The sequence below is a fragment of the Cylas formicarius genome, unplaced genomic scaffold (assembly GCF_029955315.1).
Source record: "Cylas formicarius isolate icCylForm1 unplaced genomic scaffold, icCylForm1.1 PGA_scaffold_10__41_contigs__length_53128322, whole genome shotgun sequence".
NCBI lineage: Eukaryota > Metazoa > Arthropoda > Insecta > Coleoptera > Brentidae > Cylas > Cylas formicarius.
This window is the reverse complement of record NW_026844214.1, coordinates 11,430,001-11,447,700: the sequence shown is the minus strand read 5'-3', so window position 1 is coordinate 11,447,700 and position 17,700 is coordinate 11,430,001. Positions and strand designations below refer to the sequence as shown.

The following is a 17,700-nucleotide window of genomic DNA, read 5'->3' as shown; positions in this document are numbered from 1 at the left end:
CAACAACATTAATTAACGTTCATTTTTCGGTATATATAGTCGCAGGTAGTTTGTAAATATTACATTTGATAAAGACACGGTGTTGTGGAAACAGTTGTCATGTTAAAATATATAATTTTGTGAAAATCTGAACTTTTAGTTACTTATTTAGTAAATAAACAATGTTCAATTGCATACTTTGGCTGCCACGATTCCGTGCGCAGTGGCAAAAAACACTTTATTTTTACAAGATAAGAATATCTTAGCTACCTACTTTCTGTTATCACGAAATTAATTAAAATTTTGATTTAGGAATCTGAAGTCGTTAAAGATTGTTTATGAATTTCGCCCTTGTTTTTGGTTTCCATTAAAAAGCGAGAATATCACTTAATATTAAAAATTAAAATATAACAAAGTATTAGAAATTAAATTAGGCGGATGTTTCTCCAGTTGAGCACGATGAATCTCAACCTGCAGCATAACATCATGATTAATTATAACTATCCGATGTCACAGTGGTTATTTTTTCTAGATACTATGCTAACGCAACTAAAGAAGAAACCAAAAAGAAGATAAACTCGATCAGGGATATTTTCAAAGCTCTTAAATTAATTTGGAAAGTGGTTGTACTAAATAGCACACTGTTGCTATTTCCGGCTAACGCCATTACTAACCTCGTTGTTTCTGAGGAATACGACAGCGAAACTGTATGGAGCAGTAAGTGACAAGTTACTTCTTCAGATTTATTTTAAAATATGCCGCACTAATATATATTTTTTTTTATATCAAATAATTAATTTAAACCTAAGAATGAGAAATTTTGAACTATCTAGTGAACATTTCGAATTTTTCGGAATAGTGCAAATGCATATCAGTAGAACAAATATTGTAGCAAATATATCAACAAATTTTTTAAAAATCACATGACGGAGAATGTTTTGATGCAAAAACTTTGTTTTCAGAAATGTTTCGCTTATTTACTCGGGTCTTGTTTTTTCAGAAACCTACTTTGTAACTGTTGCCACGTATCTAATACCAGCAGTATGTGATATAGCAGGCAGAGCCCTGTCAAACAAATTTGATAAGGTAAGCTTCCCTCATTTATCCAATATTATTTCTTAGAATTAAACACCGATTTCGTAAAACAGTCTAAACCCAGATCTTCAAGAAAACAAAATTATAAAATGGGCAGGATAGGAAGAATAATAAAATTCGACTCTTATTCAAATATTTTCAAATCAAAGTGTAACTCCAATAACAAAAGCCTGAAAAGTTCCGCATAAGCTTGTGAATGTCTATTATTTAAGTCATTGTATCTAAAGAACAACTCAGACTTGTTTCAAAAACTTGTAGCTCCCTTTTTCAATAAATTGGGGCGTGTCAGGAGAAGGCCGTTCAGGTGCGAACATTTTTGGTTTTACCCTGCAGTCACCACAAGGCTCAATATTTGCTAATAGGTCCTGGTATACTATATTCGCGTTCCAAAAGTGCCACTTTCTAGTATTCCGAGTTTCTTGGCTACCTCAAAAAGGTTTACATTTGGGTAAATTTCCCAAACGTATAAAACGTATAATAATTGTGAGTTGTGAAAAGTTTCATTTTACCTAAACCCCAACTAATCATATTTGATATACCATTTATATTACAATTTTGGACAGCATAAATAAGATGGAAAGTATTTTATAATTGAATGCATGCGTACACACATTAAATACATAACTTAAACACTTTTTAAGTATTCGAAGAATTATAACTAAATACATTTAGACAAAATTTCAATAATTAAACCCTATTGAAAGATACAGTAATTTGGACAGTATAATCCAAAAGTCCCATAAAATAAAGGGGGTTTAAGAAATTCAAAATACTGTTTAAAAATATGCACTGTGATACTTTTAACACTTTTGGGACGACCTATGCAGTACGAAAAGTATTTATAAATAGTAACCATAATATCTCAAAAGTGAAACTTTTTGAAAATCTGGAATAAATTAGATATATTAATAATAAGTTTGTTAAGGTATTTAATGTCTTATCAAAGACCGGCATACTCGAAAATGTCATAACAAAATTTGAATTTAAGGGTATTTTAGAAAATGTTTTGAAGTTCCAGTTGAACAAATGGTTTTCTTACATACATTTCAGGACTTTTCTTGGTCGTTTCTGTTTATTGCTGTAACAGTTAGGACTTCGATTATCATTCCGACCATATTCTTTTCCAATGCACGTCCAAGAAACCACACAGATGTCATATTCAACCATGACTGGGAATATATATTGATAATGGCATTTCATCAGTGCAGTTTAGGCTTCTTTATGAACGCAATTACGCTGAAAAACATTAGGTAGGTACTTGCTCCCTGCTTTGTAAATCTGAAAAAATACCTGAAAAGGTTTTTTGAAAATAGCGGGAACTTAAAAAATTCACAAACAGTACGCATTCATGTGAATAGACTAAACTTCCTTCTGTTTCAGACTTGTCCCAAAAGATAAACTGGATCTATCCTTTTCTGTAAGCATGTTATTTTTGGGAGGAATGGCGGCAATTACCTCGCCTCTTGGAATCATTTTGGTCAGTCTTTTGTAAACATAATTAGGATCAAGCGATAAGAATTCAGGCTGTGTAAAATTAATTTTAAAAATAATTTAAATTAATTGATAAATATTTCAATATTCTCTACTTTTTACGGTAATGAAAGATTCCTATGAGAAATTTGGAATTCCAGGAAAATGGCACAAATCCAGCCAAATATCTAACAGATAAGTTTGTAAGCGTTCCCATCTTCAAATCAATATAATATTATTTATTTAGTTTGTGAGCACTGTACATTTGGAAAATTTTATTTACCGAGCAACAGAAAAATCGTCAAAACTAATATTCAAATTTTCTCAAAGATCTGAAGGGTTTGTTGATGGGTATATATTTTGTTAACTTGATTGCAGGTTATTATTTTTAGCAAAACGCATGTGAATCTAATTTTTCATCCCCGAAATGCGATTTTTTTTAAATAATTGATAATGGCCTACGTTGTTGTTGTTAATTTCATAAAAGAAAAAAAAATGCAAATTAGATTTGGTGGCTTTTTACATTATTTTCTACTTTTGAATTTTGTTATGCCGATGTACGTCGGTTATGTTATTGAAGAAGATGGCTTAATTCCACAAAAAAAATGTGGATTCGAATTGTCGTTGTGTCTGTTTGCGCTGAACGAACCAGTGAAACTTTACTTCCTGTAATGAATCCTATAAAATGACCTGATCGTAAAAGCTTTTCGAGTTAATTTGTAGGGTCAGTTTCAGGGTTATTTTCTTTTTTTATTGCACCAACGTAAGTAGTATTGCGATTTTCCGTAACTTAACGAGCATTAAAGGCAAAAGTTGGAAAAAATATCATACCAAAACACCGGGAAAGAGAGAGCGTAAAAGTAAATAATGTTTGACATAGTTGTATAGGGTGTTTCTAAAAAATGTCAACAAAATTAGCAAATTAACTTAGTTTGAAATTGGCGACAATTACATTTAAATACAATTTTGAATTTTCTACTTCACAAAGACTACCAAGTTTTTTTTATGCAAAATGACTATAATTTTTTTATTCAGGAACTGATTTCCTGGACATTTTTAAGCGTTAAAATTCGATAAAGTAACGTAATGGGAATATTCAAATTATTTTGAATAACAAATTTGGGTGTTATTTTTGAGAATAAACCTTTTAGAAAAAAATTATGACTATTTCAAATCAGAATTGCAGTGTGAGGCGGGTACCAAATTTTAAGGTAATACATTACAAAATATTCATAAAATTTTAAAGAATCGATATCTGTTTTTTAATTTCATCACCCTGTATCTTACATACCCCTTTAAGACACATTCTATAGAAAAAGACAAAGTGACTAATAAATTGTAAAAGGAAGTAGATCCTTACTTTCAAAAAATGAATTGTAAATTCACCATTGGAATGGCACACTCAATAATTGCCACCACTTTGGAATGTTAATTGTTGTATTGTTCCTATGTTATCAATGGCCAAATTGGTCATGGGTGGTATGCTGCATTTTCTTCGAAATAAATAATAATAAGAATAAAATTTTTTTTCTAATTGCTTTTTTCTACTCCCGTCTGTAAAATGCTCAACTACACACCGATCTAGAGTGCGGGAATTATCACTTTACCACGTCAGTTTCGTTTCCCACGCATCCGAGCCACTTCGCACGTTTCCGGGGTATTATCGTACGGGTTTTCGGTGTTATTTCCCACGTCTTGAATGTATTCGTGTTGTTTTACGAAAATGCACCCAAAAACTAACGGTCGTAGTATAGTATGCAACACGTTCGGTAAACTTTTTAAGTCATTCGTTTATTAAACACTCGCTGCGCTCGTGTTAAATAAACTGGTGAGTCAAACACCGTGTATAGCACTTATTGTGACTAAGCAAAAACAAAATTACAAATTGCATAAAGTAGCATCGCCCGTTACTTAAAACATATCGCTCACATTTAATGCAAAGTTTTGTATAACTTGTCCAGTTTTTGGTGGATAACTGGAAGATTCCAATGTCAAGTTTGTCAAAAACTTTTCCGTATACTAGCCGTTTTAAATATTTGACAGCCTGCTCTCATTGTAGCAAACGTTCATTGGATGCGAAGCTGTCGCACCAATGTGAAGAGAAATGTAGGAAATAAGAAGCCAGAACCAAAATGCAAACGAACTAGTTCCCGATTTACGTCATATGACAATTCTTTCAGAATATCTGAAAACTAATTCATGTGACTGTGTGCTATTGGACCTAAGCTAATTAGCCTTCGGAGTTTGGAGAGTGGTACACCAGTCTATCAAAAAATTTGTAGTTTAAATGGAAATGACGCCAGAGTCAGATGAAACTTTTTACTTTTTCTGTTTACTTTTGGGACTGATTCAGTTCCCTTTCGGGACAGTTTTGGTTGCCATGGCAATGAAATAAATATTTGTTGACGGTGCAACACTGGCCTATTGGCCACATCCCAATTGGCCTATTCGACCAGTGAAGTGGCATATTCGGGACAGACATAAATCAAACCAAAATTTTTCGTGGTTTCATTTGACTGAAATAATACAGCATATTAATTTATTAGGCCTATCAAGGGTACGAAAATGTATTTCGACCAAACGCTCGATTTTTAACTTCATATATGCCGGCAAGTCTACATTAAACGGCAAATAGTCCTTGATTGATTACATTATCAGGACTGCTACTGTGCCATTGTTTATTGTCAAACACAAAAGGTAATATTTGACGCCGGCATAACATACGTGTTCTAAACTGACGCTTCCATATAAATTATTATGCCATTGTAACTCATCACCTGGGATTTTCATTGTTATTCGCATTTATACCAATTTATATATCGCTAAAGCGCTGATTACATCTAATGGCGTTTCGGAATTGAATACAGTAATACGTTTGCCAAATTAAAATCCTGTAAATTAGCAGCTTTGTCACGAATACATTCGTGTAACGACTATCCGATCATTTGGACGTCCAGTTTGTCGATGCTGCCTGAGCAGATATTAGGAAGTTTGCTGGATGACTGAAAATAATTAATTTATGGTGTTCGACTGTTTCTGTTGCAAATCCCTTTGTGAAAAGGCGCACATTAATTTTAATATTTTCAATTTTTATACAGGGCGCTTCAAATTTAATCCTCACCAATGGGTCTTAGGAACCGTAAGATATAGAGTACAGCAAACTACTGCAAATTATTTAACAACTTATTTCAACAAAATGAACCACAAATAATCCAATAATTTAAACAGCTACAAACAAAGTAAACACTTTGTAAGTAATAACTTTGGGAAACTGGAGAGGAAAATAAAAATGAATGAATTGTAAATAAATAAATAAATGTATATACATATTATTCCTACAGAACTATCGATATGTCGACAACATCATAACTGCACTTATAAAAAGAAAAACAGATTTATCACTGAACTCCTTCAACACATTCCACAAAAAAATACAATTCTTAACGGGAAGACAGCTAGAAAGATTATTATCCACAACTTCCTGGGTCCTATTATTTCAAAATCATCTAATTAGGAATTATCAAAACCAATATAGCAATTAAAATCTTGTGATTCAAAAAACCAAATGCTTTTGTCAAATCTAATAATACCAAAGCAGTAATTTTATTATAATCTCGTGCGCCGAAAATGCCATCCGTCAAATCTGTCATTGCAGTTGTACAGTTATAGCTATTTCAAAAACTGGATTACCTTTCGGCAATAATTTTTTTTTAATTAATATGCCCACGAATTTGGGTATTCAGGATTCTTTCTCTAGGATTACTAATTTTAGCAATGTGTGTAATAATGGTCTGCTTCCAGCATGTGGGAAAATAGTGACTTTTAAAACCCTCATTTATTACATGAGTAATGAAGTTACAAATGTAAGGAAAACAAAGTTCCATTAGTGTTATATGTATACTGCCTCAACTAAACGTCTGTATTATCAACATTGAAGCAGTGCCTCACAATTTTTCACTAAAGTAAATAATAGCAAAGATATGACTTTCCTGTTATTTGAATAGCAATGTAAAAGTTCTGCATCCAAAGGAAGGTTTGACTTAGTCTAGTTTACGAAAAAGTCATATCTGGAATATTGTAGGTGGAATTAATTTTCCTTATACTACGTTTCATTCTAAAGAAGGACTTTGTTAAATTTCGTAGCTATTTATAATATTCTCTCTGTCATATTTTAACTTTTTGGATCCTTTTGCTATATTCCTTCATTCATGATTGCAATGGCTTTTCATAAGTATTACCTTTTTAACGGAATGTTATCGAGTTTGTCACTAAGCCCCAATTTTACCGTTATCGGTATTCGTTAAAGATATTGTTAACGTAAAGTATGTTATTTGTGTAATGATATAGATTGAGCATATATACAAATATTTCAAGTTTTAATATTTCAATTTTGTCCAAAACCTCCGGCAATTATAAGCTGCCGGTTTCCGCGTTATTCGCATGTAATTTCCATACGCAAAACACAGCCTATTAAATTCTGCAATTACCTGTACGTCTACACAACATGGTAACTGATAGGATGGCTCCTGGTGTCGACATAATCCTGATGCCTTTCTGGCAATAAACAGCTGTATCACACTACTTCCACTATAACTCATTTCCGGTCGGTTATTACGACGACAACATCCGAGAAATGACCTCTGCTCTAATGGTCATCATAAACTACCTGTTTAAATTTATGCTGAAAACTAATATCGCTTTTCAATCATTTTGGCATCAACCTAATAATCCACTGATTACACGGTTTAATTTAATCAATTTCTTGCTTGCAGTAGAATTGAGAAGGTACCATTAGCTTTAAAAATATGTTCTTTCCAGCATTGTTAATTTGTAGTGATGTAGTAAATACCATAAAAGTATAAGGGTTTGAAATTTGCAGAGCGTTTCGGACTGCTATTTAAATTTTATCCCAATGCAGGAATTAATGAAAAATTCTGTAAATATTTCTCTGACAGCTCTGGCCCCGAAGATTTGTTGTTTGATTAACTTTCTGGCGTCGATCTGTAACCCGAAGCAAAAAGGGCGGAGGAATTTGAATTTTTCGGCCGGGAACAGTAAGGTAAATATTACATTTTTTAACTGATTTTGTAAAAAACTCGAAAAATAATTGTAATATGCTACACACACTCTTTCAATCCGCTTTCGATTTTTTGCATCTTCCAGATTAATTCTCTAGCGTTTTGTTCTGGGTAACGTTTATTAAAACTTTTAATTAAAATTAGCATTGTATCACATTCGAGCTTATATTACCCGAACGGGCAACCTCTAACAGAAGATTTCGCGTGCAAAAACGAACAAAAGTTCGGTGAAATTAAAGCAGAGGTATTAATATGAATCCAGGGAGTTAAAGTAGATTTGTGAACCGCGTAATAAGGGACTCGGCCTTTGCTTTTATCCCCCGTTGAAATCGAGTAGAAAACTTTTGTTCCACCCGACTGGCTCGTCCGATTTGGCTTGTGACACAACGCCACGAATTTCCTTTCAGATGGTCGCAAAGGGCTATAATATAACCTTTTCACAATGTTTGGCTTATCCGATAGTGAAGCTTTTAACATATCTCTTAAGAAAATGAGCAATAAAACCTCTGGGGTAAGTAACTCTTTTTAAATGATCCTTTTCGAGAGAGTGATTTCGAGGACTAATGATGGTGATTGTCGTCTCCTATATCAAAGCTAGAGCAGTAGTAGCAAATTTTAGAGCTTCAAAGTTTAAAGAATATATTTTTATATAGCCCAGATCGTTTTATTGATGGTACAGGATTACATATTATGACCGATTGAAATATGGAGTGCATTAGATATACAAAAAGTTGCGATGGCAAAGTGGTATGTTTTGATTATGCGGCTGAAGTTAAACTTTGGTGTTTATAGTAAAAAAAAATAAATATTAGTAAACCATTTTTAATCAACTTTTACTCGCCATAGGTCAGAATGAATAAAAAGTTTCTTCTTAAAGAAAACAGGTGATCATCGTTTTGATTTCGTCACAGACGTTTGGCTACTAGCAAATCAAAAATACGTTACAATATACCAATAGCTATGTTTTTTTTGCTCCACACAAAGCGATTGCTAATGCGTTGTTAGCATTATACTTTTCGGCCAACCCAATTGATACTTGCACTAAACTACTAAAAACCGATATCAGCAGGAATTAGTAACTACCGATTCATTATTAGGTAAACTCTGCAACGTATGAAGAGAATACTGCATACTGAACTAGGACAAATGTATTAGCATTGACAACTTCATCCAAATACTATAGGTATTTTGTAAACACGCCAAGAACAGAGATGCATATCAGTATTTTTCTTGTAGTTTTGTGTTTTGGAGACAAAATTTTTGTAGCTGTATGCAAAACATTCTATTTTATAAGGCAAATAAATACTGTCAGCACTTGCCTATGTCTGTATTTTAACATAACATAGAATGATAGGACATTTAGCAATGTTACTCAAGTGCCAAGACAAGAAAAAATGTAGTACGAAATTTAGGTGGGTTAACTAAAATACAATGCGAAAATCCAAAAAGCACTTGATGTATAATTGATTACATTAAAATCGCTGGCACGGTTACGACGAACATAATAAAGAATAACCATAGATTTTACAATATGTAAATACAGCTTAATTACTAAGAACGGATACTGGATTCCCATTTCCGTACTTGTTCATCTTGACATTTCGGAAGAATTTACACTTTTTCATGATTCATCTGTTCTGTGGTACTATGAAGGCGCCAGCACCCTGGACCTAAGTATACCCCAGGATCGTCGGAACATAATTGTGCGGTGCTAATCACCTCCTTAGCTTCAAGTGTGTCGTTTGTAATACGAGCGTCAGAGATAATCCGCATCGCAAAACATCTCTTATTAGGTGTATGGGAATTCAAATTGGGTTGGAGGCTTTCATTGCATTGCTGTCAGGTATGGTCAGAATGGATCAGGTAGTCGAGATGAGTAAAAAATTTTATTACTTAATCTCTATGACAAGGACATTTGTGGAATAACTAGCGAGTAGCTAATTAAACTATGGTTTATAAAAAAAGGTAAAGTCTGTTCATAGATATAAGAAAGTGACTAACTGATACGAATTAAGGAAGGACCCGGCAAGCTGTAAGAATGAAATATGGCCGAACAGGTCCGTACTTTGCTTAGAATTTAATTATTTGGGGTTTTGTTTAGAAAAAATACTAAACAATATTTATTTATGTATGTATCTATGTTTAAATCTAAGATAAAATTACAAATTATTTTTATTACCTACTTAAATTACTTAAAATTATTCAGATAATATATCAGTATCACTATCGCTATCATCGCCTGTTCAAATTATTATTTGTTCTATATTATTTGCAATATGGATATACGATTGTCCTGCTTTTTCTATATGTTTTACAGAATTTGTCCAACTTTGTCGAGGGATGTTAAAAACTTCGGTTTCTATAAGTTTGAGGACATTGGAGTTAACACGAGGAAAAACATTGTTACGACGAATGGCAGATTTCAGTTGGTGCCAAACATGTTCAATGGGATTAAATATAAAGTGGTAAGGTAGAAAGAAGTCTTAAAACTGCAAGCCCTAGATTGCAGACGTATTCCTTTTGCAGGTTCAAGCTTTGTAGAACCTCAATTAATTGCTTTTTGGTATAATCTTAGTGAAAATAAGTGTCGTTATTATACATGTAGTTTTGGATTGTTGGTTTTGTGTCACATGAGGAAGGGGTTTCAGTCAACTTTCTACTGTGATAACTTGTATAGTCCATTACAATTACGCTATTAGGAGGAATGTTTGGAACTAGTTTGTTTTTAGAACTTTCAAATAAATCAACGGTGGTGTCTTCATGGTAATCCAGAGAAGAATCTTTTCTTCGCGGATAGAGAAAGTCCATTTGCAATCCAACCAACTTTAGAGCCAGCATGCAAAATAGTTATCCTTTTACCTCTTTTTGATGGCGCGTTTGTTTTACACTTATCAGTTGAGTCAACCCAACCATTTTCCGGGGTATCATAAGTGTCGAACCAGGTTTCCAAGTAAATAATTGGCCTTTGTTGTTCTCTGTAAATCCTAATTTTTTCTAGATATTCCAGTCGCCATTTCTGAATTCTAAAAGATTCCATTAAAACTTGCTTTTGTCAATTTTTTGAAATCTAAAACCCATGCGTTAAATACACTTCCATAATGTAGTTCTGCCAGATTTATAACATCGGTTTCATCTTTTTCAAGCCTCCTAATTAATGTAGGCACGCTTTGTTCCTCGTATAACTGATAAATTTTACGCTGTACTACATCTTGATCACTTTCATCTACATGTCAGCATCGCTTTTTTTCTTCGCTGAAATGGGATTATTCACAATTTTCCATACAGTTGATGTTGGAATTTTCGTCAATGTGGCCGTTTCTTCTAAAGATGCTTGCTTGCTGGCACGACTTTCAATGAAGGTCAAATAAAAATTGTTTATAACTTCCTTAGTCTGAATAGAATAGTGTTTTCTACATTTGGGCAGGAGCATCTCCTGAGATACACTAGACTCGCACATGTTTTGCATAATTCGCACAAGATTCGACACACGCTGTTATTACACACGAAATAAGAATGATTACTAATAAACTAAGTAGGATACCAAACTAAAGAATGTTAAACACAGGTAGGTGTTAAATTATTTTCTATTTCGGACCACAATTTTACCTGAATTTAAACTCCGAAACTTTAGGTAATAATCTTGTTGCATTGTAAGTTAATGACCACCCTTGGATAATCCCATTCAAAAGCAATTGGTCAATTTCTTATATCTATGAACAGACTATATATCTCAGACATTTCTCCAATAGATTCGTGCGGGTTATAGTTTCGAATTGCAATAAGTCTCACATTAAAAATTTTGCCCTCTATTTGTTTTGCTTGTTTTATATTATCATAGCTTGCTATTTTCATTATTATTTTTAGGAATACTTAGTGTGGAAAACTGGCAACAAGTGATTATTAACAATAAAAATAGACAGAACGGCTCGCCGTTAAACATTAGTTGAACTTTGAAGTTACCGGTTTTTTAATTTTTCACGCAATATCATCAATCTGACATACCGGAGGATTATATTAATAAGTGGGCATAACAAATGTGACAAAAATTATTTATTGACATAAATAAGGCAGTAAAACAAAAACTTTGAAAAGGTGACAAACTACACAAAGGAAGATTCAGTAAAATAAAATGCCGCTTGGAACCATTTTTAATATCTTTTCATAGAATGTAACAAATTGATTCTATACCTCGTTCCATACTATACAAGATTTTATATTCCGAGTAACGTTAGGATAATAGTTAACTAAGTAGTACAACTATATTAGTTTTTTCTAAATTGCTTTACCCGAAATTTAAGAAAATGTATTAATGTGGTCTGTCGGCGTATTGAAACATCTTTCATCAATTGCTGTTCCGGATGTGCAATATACTTTCGCTCCAGGAGTTGGTAGACAATCTAGTTCGCCCAGTTCTATTCAGTGTACGATAAGTTTTTCGTTCAGCTGTGGTTCTGGTACATTATACTTTTTTTAATGAAATATGTACATTGGAATCAGCACAATTTGTTTGGCACTTAAGCTCTACACGATTTTTCTAAATGAAAGATTGATGGTACAAAGAGCAAAAAGTTTAAATTTCTTCAAAAATAGGTTGTGTTCAATAATAAAGACGATATTCAATGTGTCCCACATTCGCTTTTCTATACACGGATCTCTGCTCCTATTATACAACAAATGTTAAATGGGGAAAGTTTTAGGGGAAACCTAGTGCATTTCATAATGGAATATGGCTTATTTAGTTTTTTTGCCAGTAAATCCCAAGAGGTTAAATTGAAAGCTGTCGAAATGCGACATGGTGTATCATATCGTTTTTTCTTATCTCGCAACCTGCCTTAATTTAATTTTTCTTATACTCGCCATATCGAATATTTCGATTCTTGGAAAGGGCGTAAAATTTCCAGTTCAGGGATGTCTCAGAAGTGCACAAAAGATTTTATCACACTTTGTTAGGTCTTAATTATTTTATAAGTACACCATGATTTATTTAACGTTAAGAATTAACAAGCAACACATAAAAAACGCATTGAATTTTAAATACAACATGAACGTTGCAAATTATCGTCCGTGAGTTTTTTAAAAAGAAAAGTTGAGTAAAGTCTTCGTTAATTTTATTAACATTTGAACAACGTACATCGAGACATCGGCAATTGGTAACTGTTTTTCGTACAACCCTAGCAAGTGTATTTCCGTTAATGCTTCTCAGTGTATCCAAAAATCTTTATCTCGAGGTTATAATCTTGGGAGGATCAAAAAATTTATAGACCTCATTTTTTGTGTGACTCCAGATTAAGAAATCCAAGGTCGAACGGTCAGGGGATCTCGGAGGGCAAGATGTCGCACCATTTAATGAAAAAATAATAATTAATAAAATTAATAGAGTATAATTTTGAAGCTTTTTTTTTTATTTAACCTCAAAGTCAGATGGAAAAAAAGTGACAAATAAATCATGGCCAACTTATACAATAATTAAGACCCAACTTTACCAGGTGTGATAATAGTACATTAAGCAACAAGTGTGGTAAACGGCATTGGAGTCAAGTGTTTATTTGGCACAACCAGAGCGAGTGTTTAATAAACGAGTGACTTAAAAAGTTTACCGAACGTGTTGTACTTTTTCTACGACTGTTAGTTTTTGGGTACATTTTTGCAAAACACCAGGAATAAATTCGTTAGAAAACAGCAAAAACAAACGATTGCTCCTAAACCCGTACTAGGTGTATAATTAGGTATTTTAGAGAAGCGAGTATAAAAAAAATTGCACTTGTGAAACATCACTGAACTGGTAATTTTACGTTTTTTCCAAAAATCGAAAAATCCAATATGCCGACCCCAAGAAAAACGAAAGTTAAGGCGGGAGAGATAGCAAAAGACTTGTCTTGTGTCAGAATTTTGACAGCTAGCAATTGAACTAACGGATTTACTGTCAAAAAATGATATCCGCCATGTTCGGTTTTACGCCGATATTTCTCTAACCGATTGACCAATCTTGAATCTGAAGCCAGTTAGCACTAATTTTCTTTTTATTTCACCCTTTTAATCTTTGCTGTAGGTATAATATGAGCGAAGATCCCTGTATGGAGAAGCCAATGTAGGACAGATTGTATTTTTAAATACTTCACCTTACGAATTACATATATATTTAGATTCCACTTGAAAATGCTTACATAAATATATATAAATTCATAATCCACAAAACCAATACAATACCAAAACTGGAGGCCGAATGCATTTATATTAATTTGGGTTCTTTATACCGGATTAGTAAAAATGATCGGAACGAAGAACATGGAACATGGAGAACCTTACTACCTTACTACCCCGGTATCATATGCTCAGACCGATTTCTGAAACTCTTAGGTCGCTTTCAGACGGCGGCATTTTAAAGAGAGCAGAAGTTGGCTACAAATCGTCGTCCAAACCTTCAGTTGCCATTTAAAAAACCATGTAAAATCGATTAATTGTACAGGCGTTCTAAACGCATAGTTTTACTGCTAAAATCAAGGATAAATTCGCGACAACAAGGGCCATTGTTGTAGACAGATAATTTAAAAGACAAAAGCCTAGGAAAAATTTGTGATGCAATAATGTTCAGGAGTTAACCAGCAACAAAAATCAGTTCAAATTTTGAAAATAGGATGTGCGAACACTGCAGGATTCCAGTTTCAACAAGCGAACGGATGATATCCCGGAATATAGTGTCATTATATATATATTATTATATATATATATATATATATATATATATATATATATATATATATATATATATATATATATATATATATATATATATATATATATATTATGGTCATACGCGTGTTACATGCTAAGATACGCGCGAGTCCTGTTGAACACTTTTACTTGTCTATTGTCTATATGACATTCCACATTTCGTCTATTCTTTTCAGAGTGCTAATATTGACGGAGTAGAAAGTTTATTTAGAGAACCTTATTTTTGCTGGTCCACAGTGCTGAATATCTTCCTGTAACTTGAAGTCGGGATATATAGTAATTTTTCAACTTGGACACCATTGTCCATACATGGATCGATTTGGGAAAAAACCATGCTGTTCTGAAACAATTGGCCTCTTCACCAAATTCAAAGAATAATTATAAACAAGCTTGCCGAAAATTTTAGCAAATACATAAATAATAATTATTCATTATTATTATTATTCAAACCAATAATTATTCATGGTATTATTTTGAACGTTTTTGAGAACCGAAATGACATGCGATAGCAATGATTGAATAAATAACAAAAGCACAGGGTCCGAGAATCCGTTAGAGCATTCCTTTACTAAAAATGGTGGAATTCCGTCTGAACCACGGCGCTTTTCAGGATCAAACGATTTGAGTACTTCGAGTACTTCAAGATAAAGGCCCCCAAGGCACAGTATGTGCTGTGGCCCGGCATCCAATATCCAGTTCAGGTACCCCACGCAATTACAAATCTCAGAAAGGTCGCATGTCTCCGACCCATTATTAGGTGAAATGGAGGAGTAACTTTTAACTGACACCAGTTGCCAAGACTTTTTGCGATTGTAAGGAATTTCATTTTTGATATTCTTCACATAGCTTCTGAAATCACTTCGAATTAGACGATCCATGCCTCAAAAATTTGAAAGGATTGAAGTCAGAAACGTTTCCATAAATCTTCCACTTCGTATGAAATTTATTTTTTTTTTAATTACTTTTATAAGAAAAATAATGTTATAAAGTACTTGGGCGTGATGGTTGATAAAAACCTAAAAAGACTGGTACGACCGAAATTTTACTCTAGTACGTTACTTTGTGGTACAGATACTTGCAGTATTACCACATTGTTTGTTTAGAGTACATGTATATCCATTCATAAACATTTTTCCAGGCAGGCACTAATCATCCATAATTATAAAACAAATATTCGCAGAAATCTTATCGTCCCTAAAAGTAATCGATCTATTATTCAGCAGACAATAATTCATTTAGGCCCAAAATTTTGTAATCTGCTTCTTGTATGTGTAAAAAAAATTTAAGAAATTAAGATATTTTCTGGAGAGGCCAACACCTATCTTCTCGAAAACTCTTCCATGTTTGGATGGTATGCTTAATCTTAATTGTTTAGTTAATTTAAATTTTCTGATTTTAATTAGGAATGATTTATTTGTAATTTGATAAATTAATTAATGTTGGGTTTTGACACATACAGGGTTTTTAACCTAGGTGTCTAGGTCAAACAGTCTTTGTAATTGTAATATTGAAATATTGTAATAATAATATAACTAATAATAATAATAATATTAATTTTTTTTAAGTCTAAAAAACATAAGTAGTTTAGATATCAAGTTTGATGTTCAAGATGAATCGAAATCCCTTAGTCTGCCTCAAAAAATATATTACAGATGGATATTAGAAGACTGGGGGCTTTTTCTTTTCAATTCACGAGAATAGGAAAATGGACTGCTTTGTTTAATTTTGACGTTAAACTCAATAGTCCGTCCACTCAAAATATTTGCTTTTATAGAAAACATTTTAAAAAGGAACAAGAGTATGAACGGGTTATATTTAAATGGTGCCTCGTAGCTTTCAAAATGCTTATACTTGACTCTACTACTACTGTCAAATAATGTTTTGGGTAGTTGTGTAAATTTTTTTATTTATTCTGGACGCATGGACGAGTCTGTTCACCTATTCGCGAAAGTTGAAAAATATCGATATAACTTATATATCATTACATAGATTTCAAACTACGTACAGGTTCTGCATGTATAGAAATAAATATTAAGTTACGATTAAAACATACAAATGCAATTCAGCGTTCTTCAAATTTTCCCATAAACAAAATGCAAAGGATTATATCTATGTTTGTTCCACCAAATAAGAAATTTTCTCTCGTCGCCCTTCTTACAAGCAAAAATGTTCTTAACTTGATGGCTATTCGTTGATGTGAATCCTTTATATTTAATTAATCTACCTCCACTATTCTTAAATCGACGAGTTAATGCTCAAATGGGGAAGAGTCCCTTAACGTTATTGAGATTAGCAAACAAATACAAAGATTTCATTTTCGACTAGAAACAATAAATGAAAATTTCCCAACCAAAATGACAAGTTATCATAAAAATTCATGAATTGCGTGCAAACCCAAATTCGAGCAATTTTGCTTCATTTTTAAATCACCACTTTGGAGTAGGTTCGCATGTCGAATGATATTAAAATTTCACCTTTACGTACCGACATTCTAGCTTTTAGCCGAGGAATCAATGGATTAGGATTATATAATTTGGTCACACGTGACTCGTAAAACTGAATTCAGACACGAACCAAGCCGCTTAATATGATTTTTTTTTCAAATTTTTTTATCTTTATGAACAGCAATTTAATAGCCTTTCAATAAAGTAGCTTGACCAGCTATAGACAATAAGTAGAGGAAAATCACCAAATATAGAATAGTATCCTAATATGCAATACCTTAATTTCTCTAAGAATGTAGTTTGAAACGCAATACACGACCGTCTTCTGTTTCATTCGATCTATCGAGGTATAGTATGTTTATTTCAACACTTTGTGATGTTCTGTCACTAAAATGTTGTGAGTTGAAAAATATTTAGACGAATTTGAATAGTGTAGAAATCCAAATATGAACAGTCGTCGGTGTTTAATTATAGAATATTCCATAATTAGGTTTTGATATTTCACATGTTAGGCATTTGCTATTATTCCTTTAAAAAATGTTATATTTGTTTTTAGAATGTCTACTTCACAATCAACCAAGAAACGAAAGTCCTGAGATGAAGAAAAATGGCAGAAGCTATAAAATTCGTCCAAGGAAAGGAATAGGAATGAGATATTCGAAAGCGGCACAGCATTTTCAAGTGCCCAGGCCAAAAATATTAGCTAGTAGAATACATATTAATGATGGTGATCAAGTTTTAAGGACTAACAAGAATTGCTAGCAAAGCGAAAGAATTTGCAGAATCCCTTCGATGAATCAGGTATGGCTGGAAAAAAGTAATTAAAGTTATTTTTAAATCGTCATAAACATAAACTTGCAATGAGAAGACCAACCGGGCAGAACATTTGGATTTAATAAAGA

At 32.9% G+C, this 17,700-nt stretch overlaps 1 protein-coding gene across 4 annotated transcripts in view; it reads left to right on the top strand.

Annotated features, from left to right (window-relative positions):
* LOC132701014 (equilibrative nucleoside transporter 3-like) overlaps window positions 1–17,484 on the top strand; it is a 65,466-nt gene extending 47,982 nt beyond the window's left edge. For 3 of the 4 annotated variants that reach the window (XM_060668653.1, XM_060668644.1, XM_060668635.1), the window contains exons 6-9: window positions 512–696; window positions 980–1,065; window positions 2,125–2,324; window positions 2,455–4,000. In XM_060668653.1, the coding sequence (XP_060524636.1) occupies window positions 512–696; window positions 980–1,065; window positions 2,125–2,324; window positions 2,455–2,566 (583 nt within the window). In that variant the 3' untranslated portion in view covers window positions 2,567–4,000. Of the gene's footprint in view, window positions 1–511; window positions 697–979; window positions 1,066–2,124; window positions 2,325–2,454; window positions 4,001–17,354 lie in introns of those variants that run through there. The other variant, XM_060668661.1, reaches the window with a different exon arrangement.
* The last annotated feature ends 216 nt before the right edge of the window (window positions 17,485–17,700 follow it).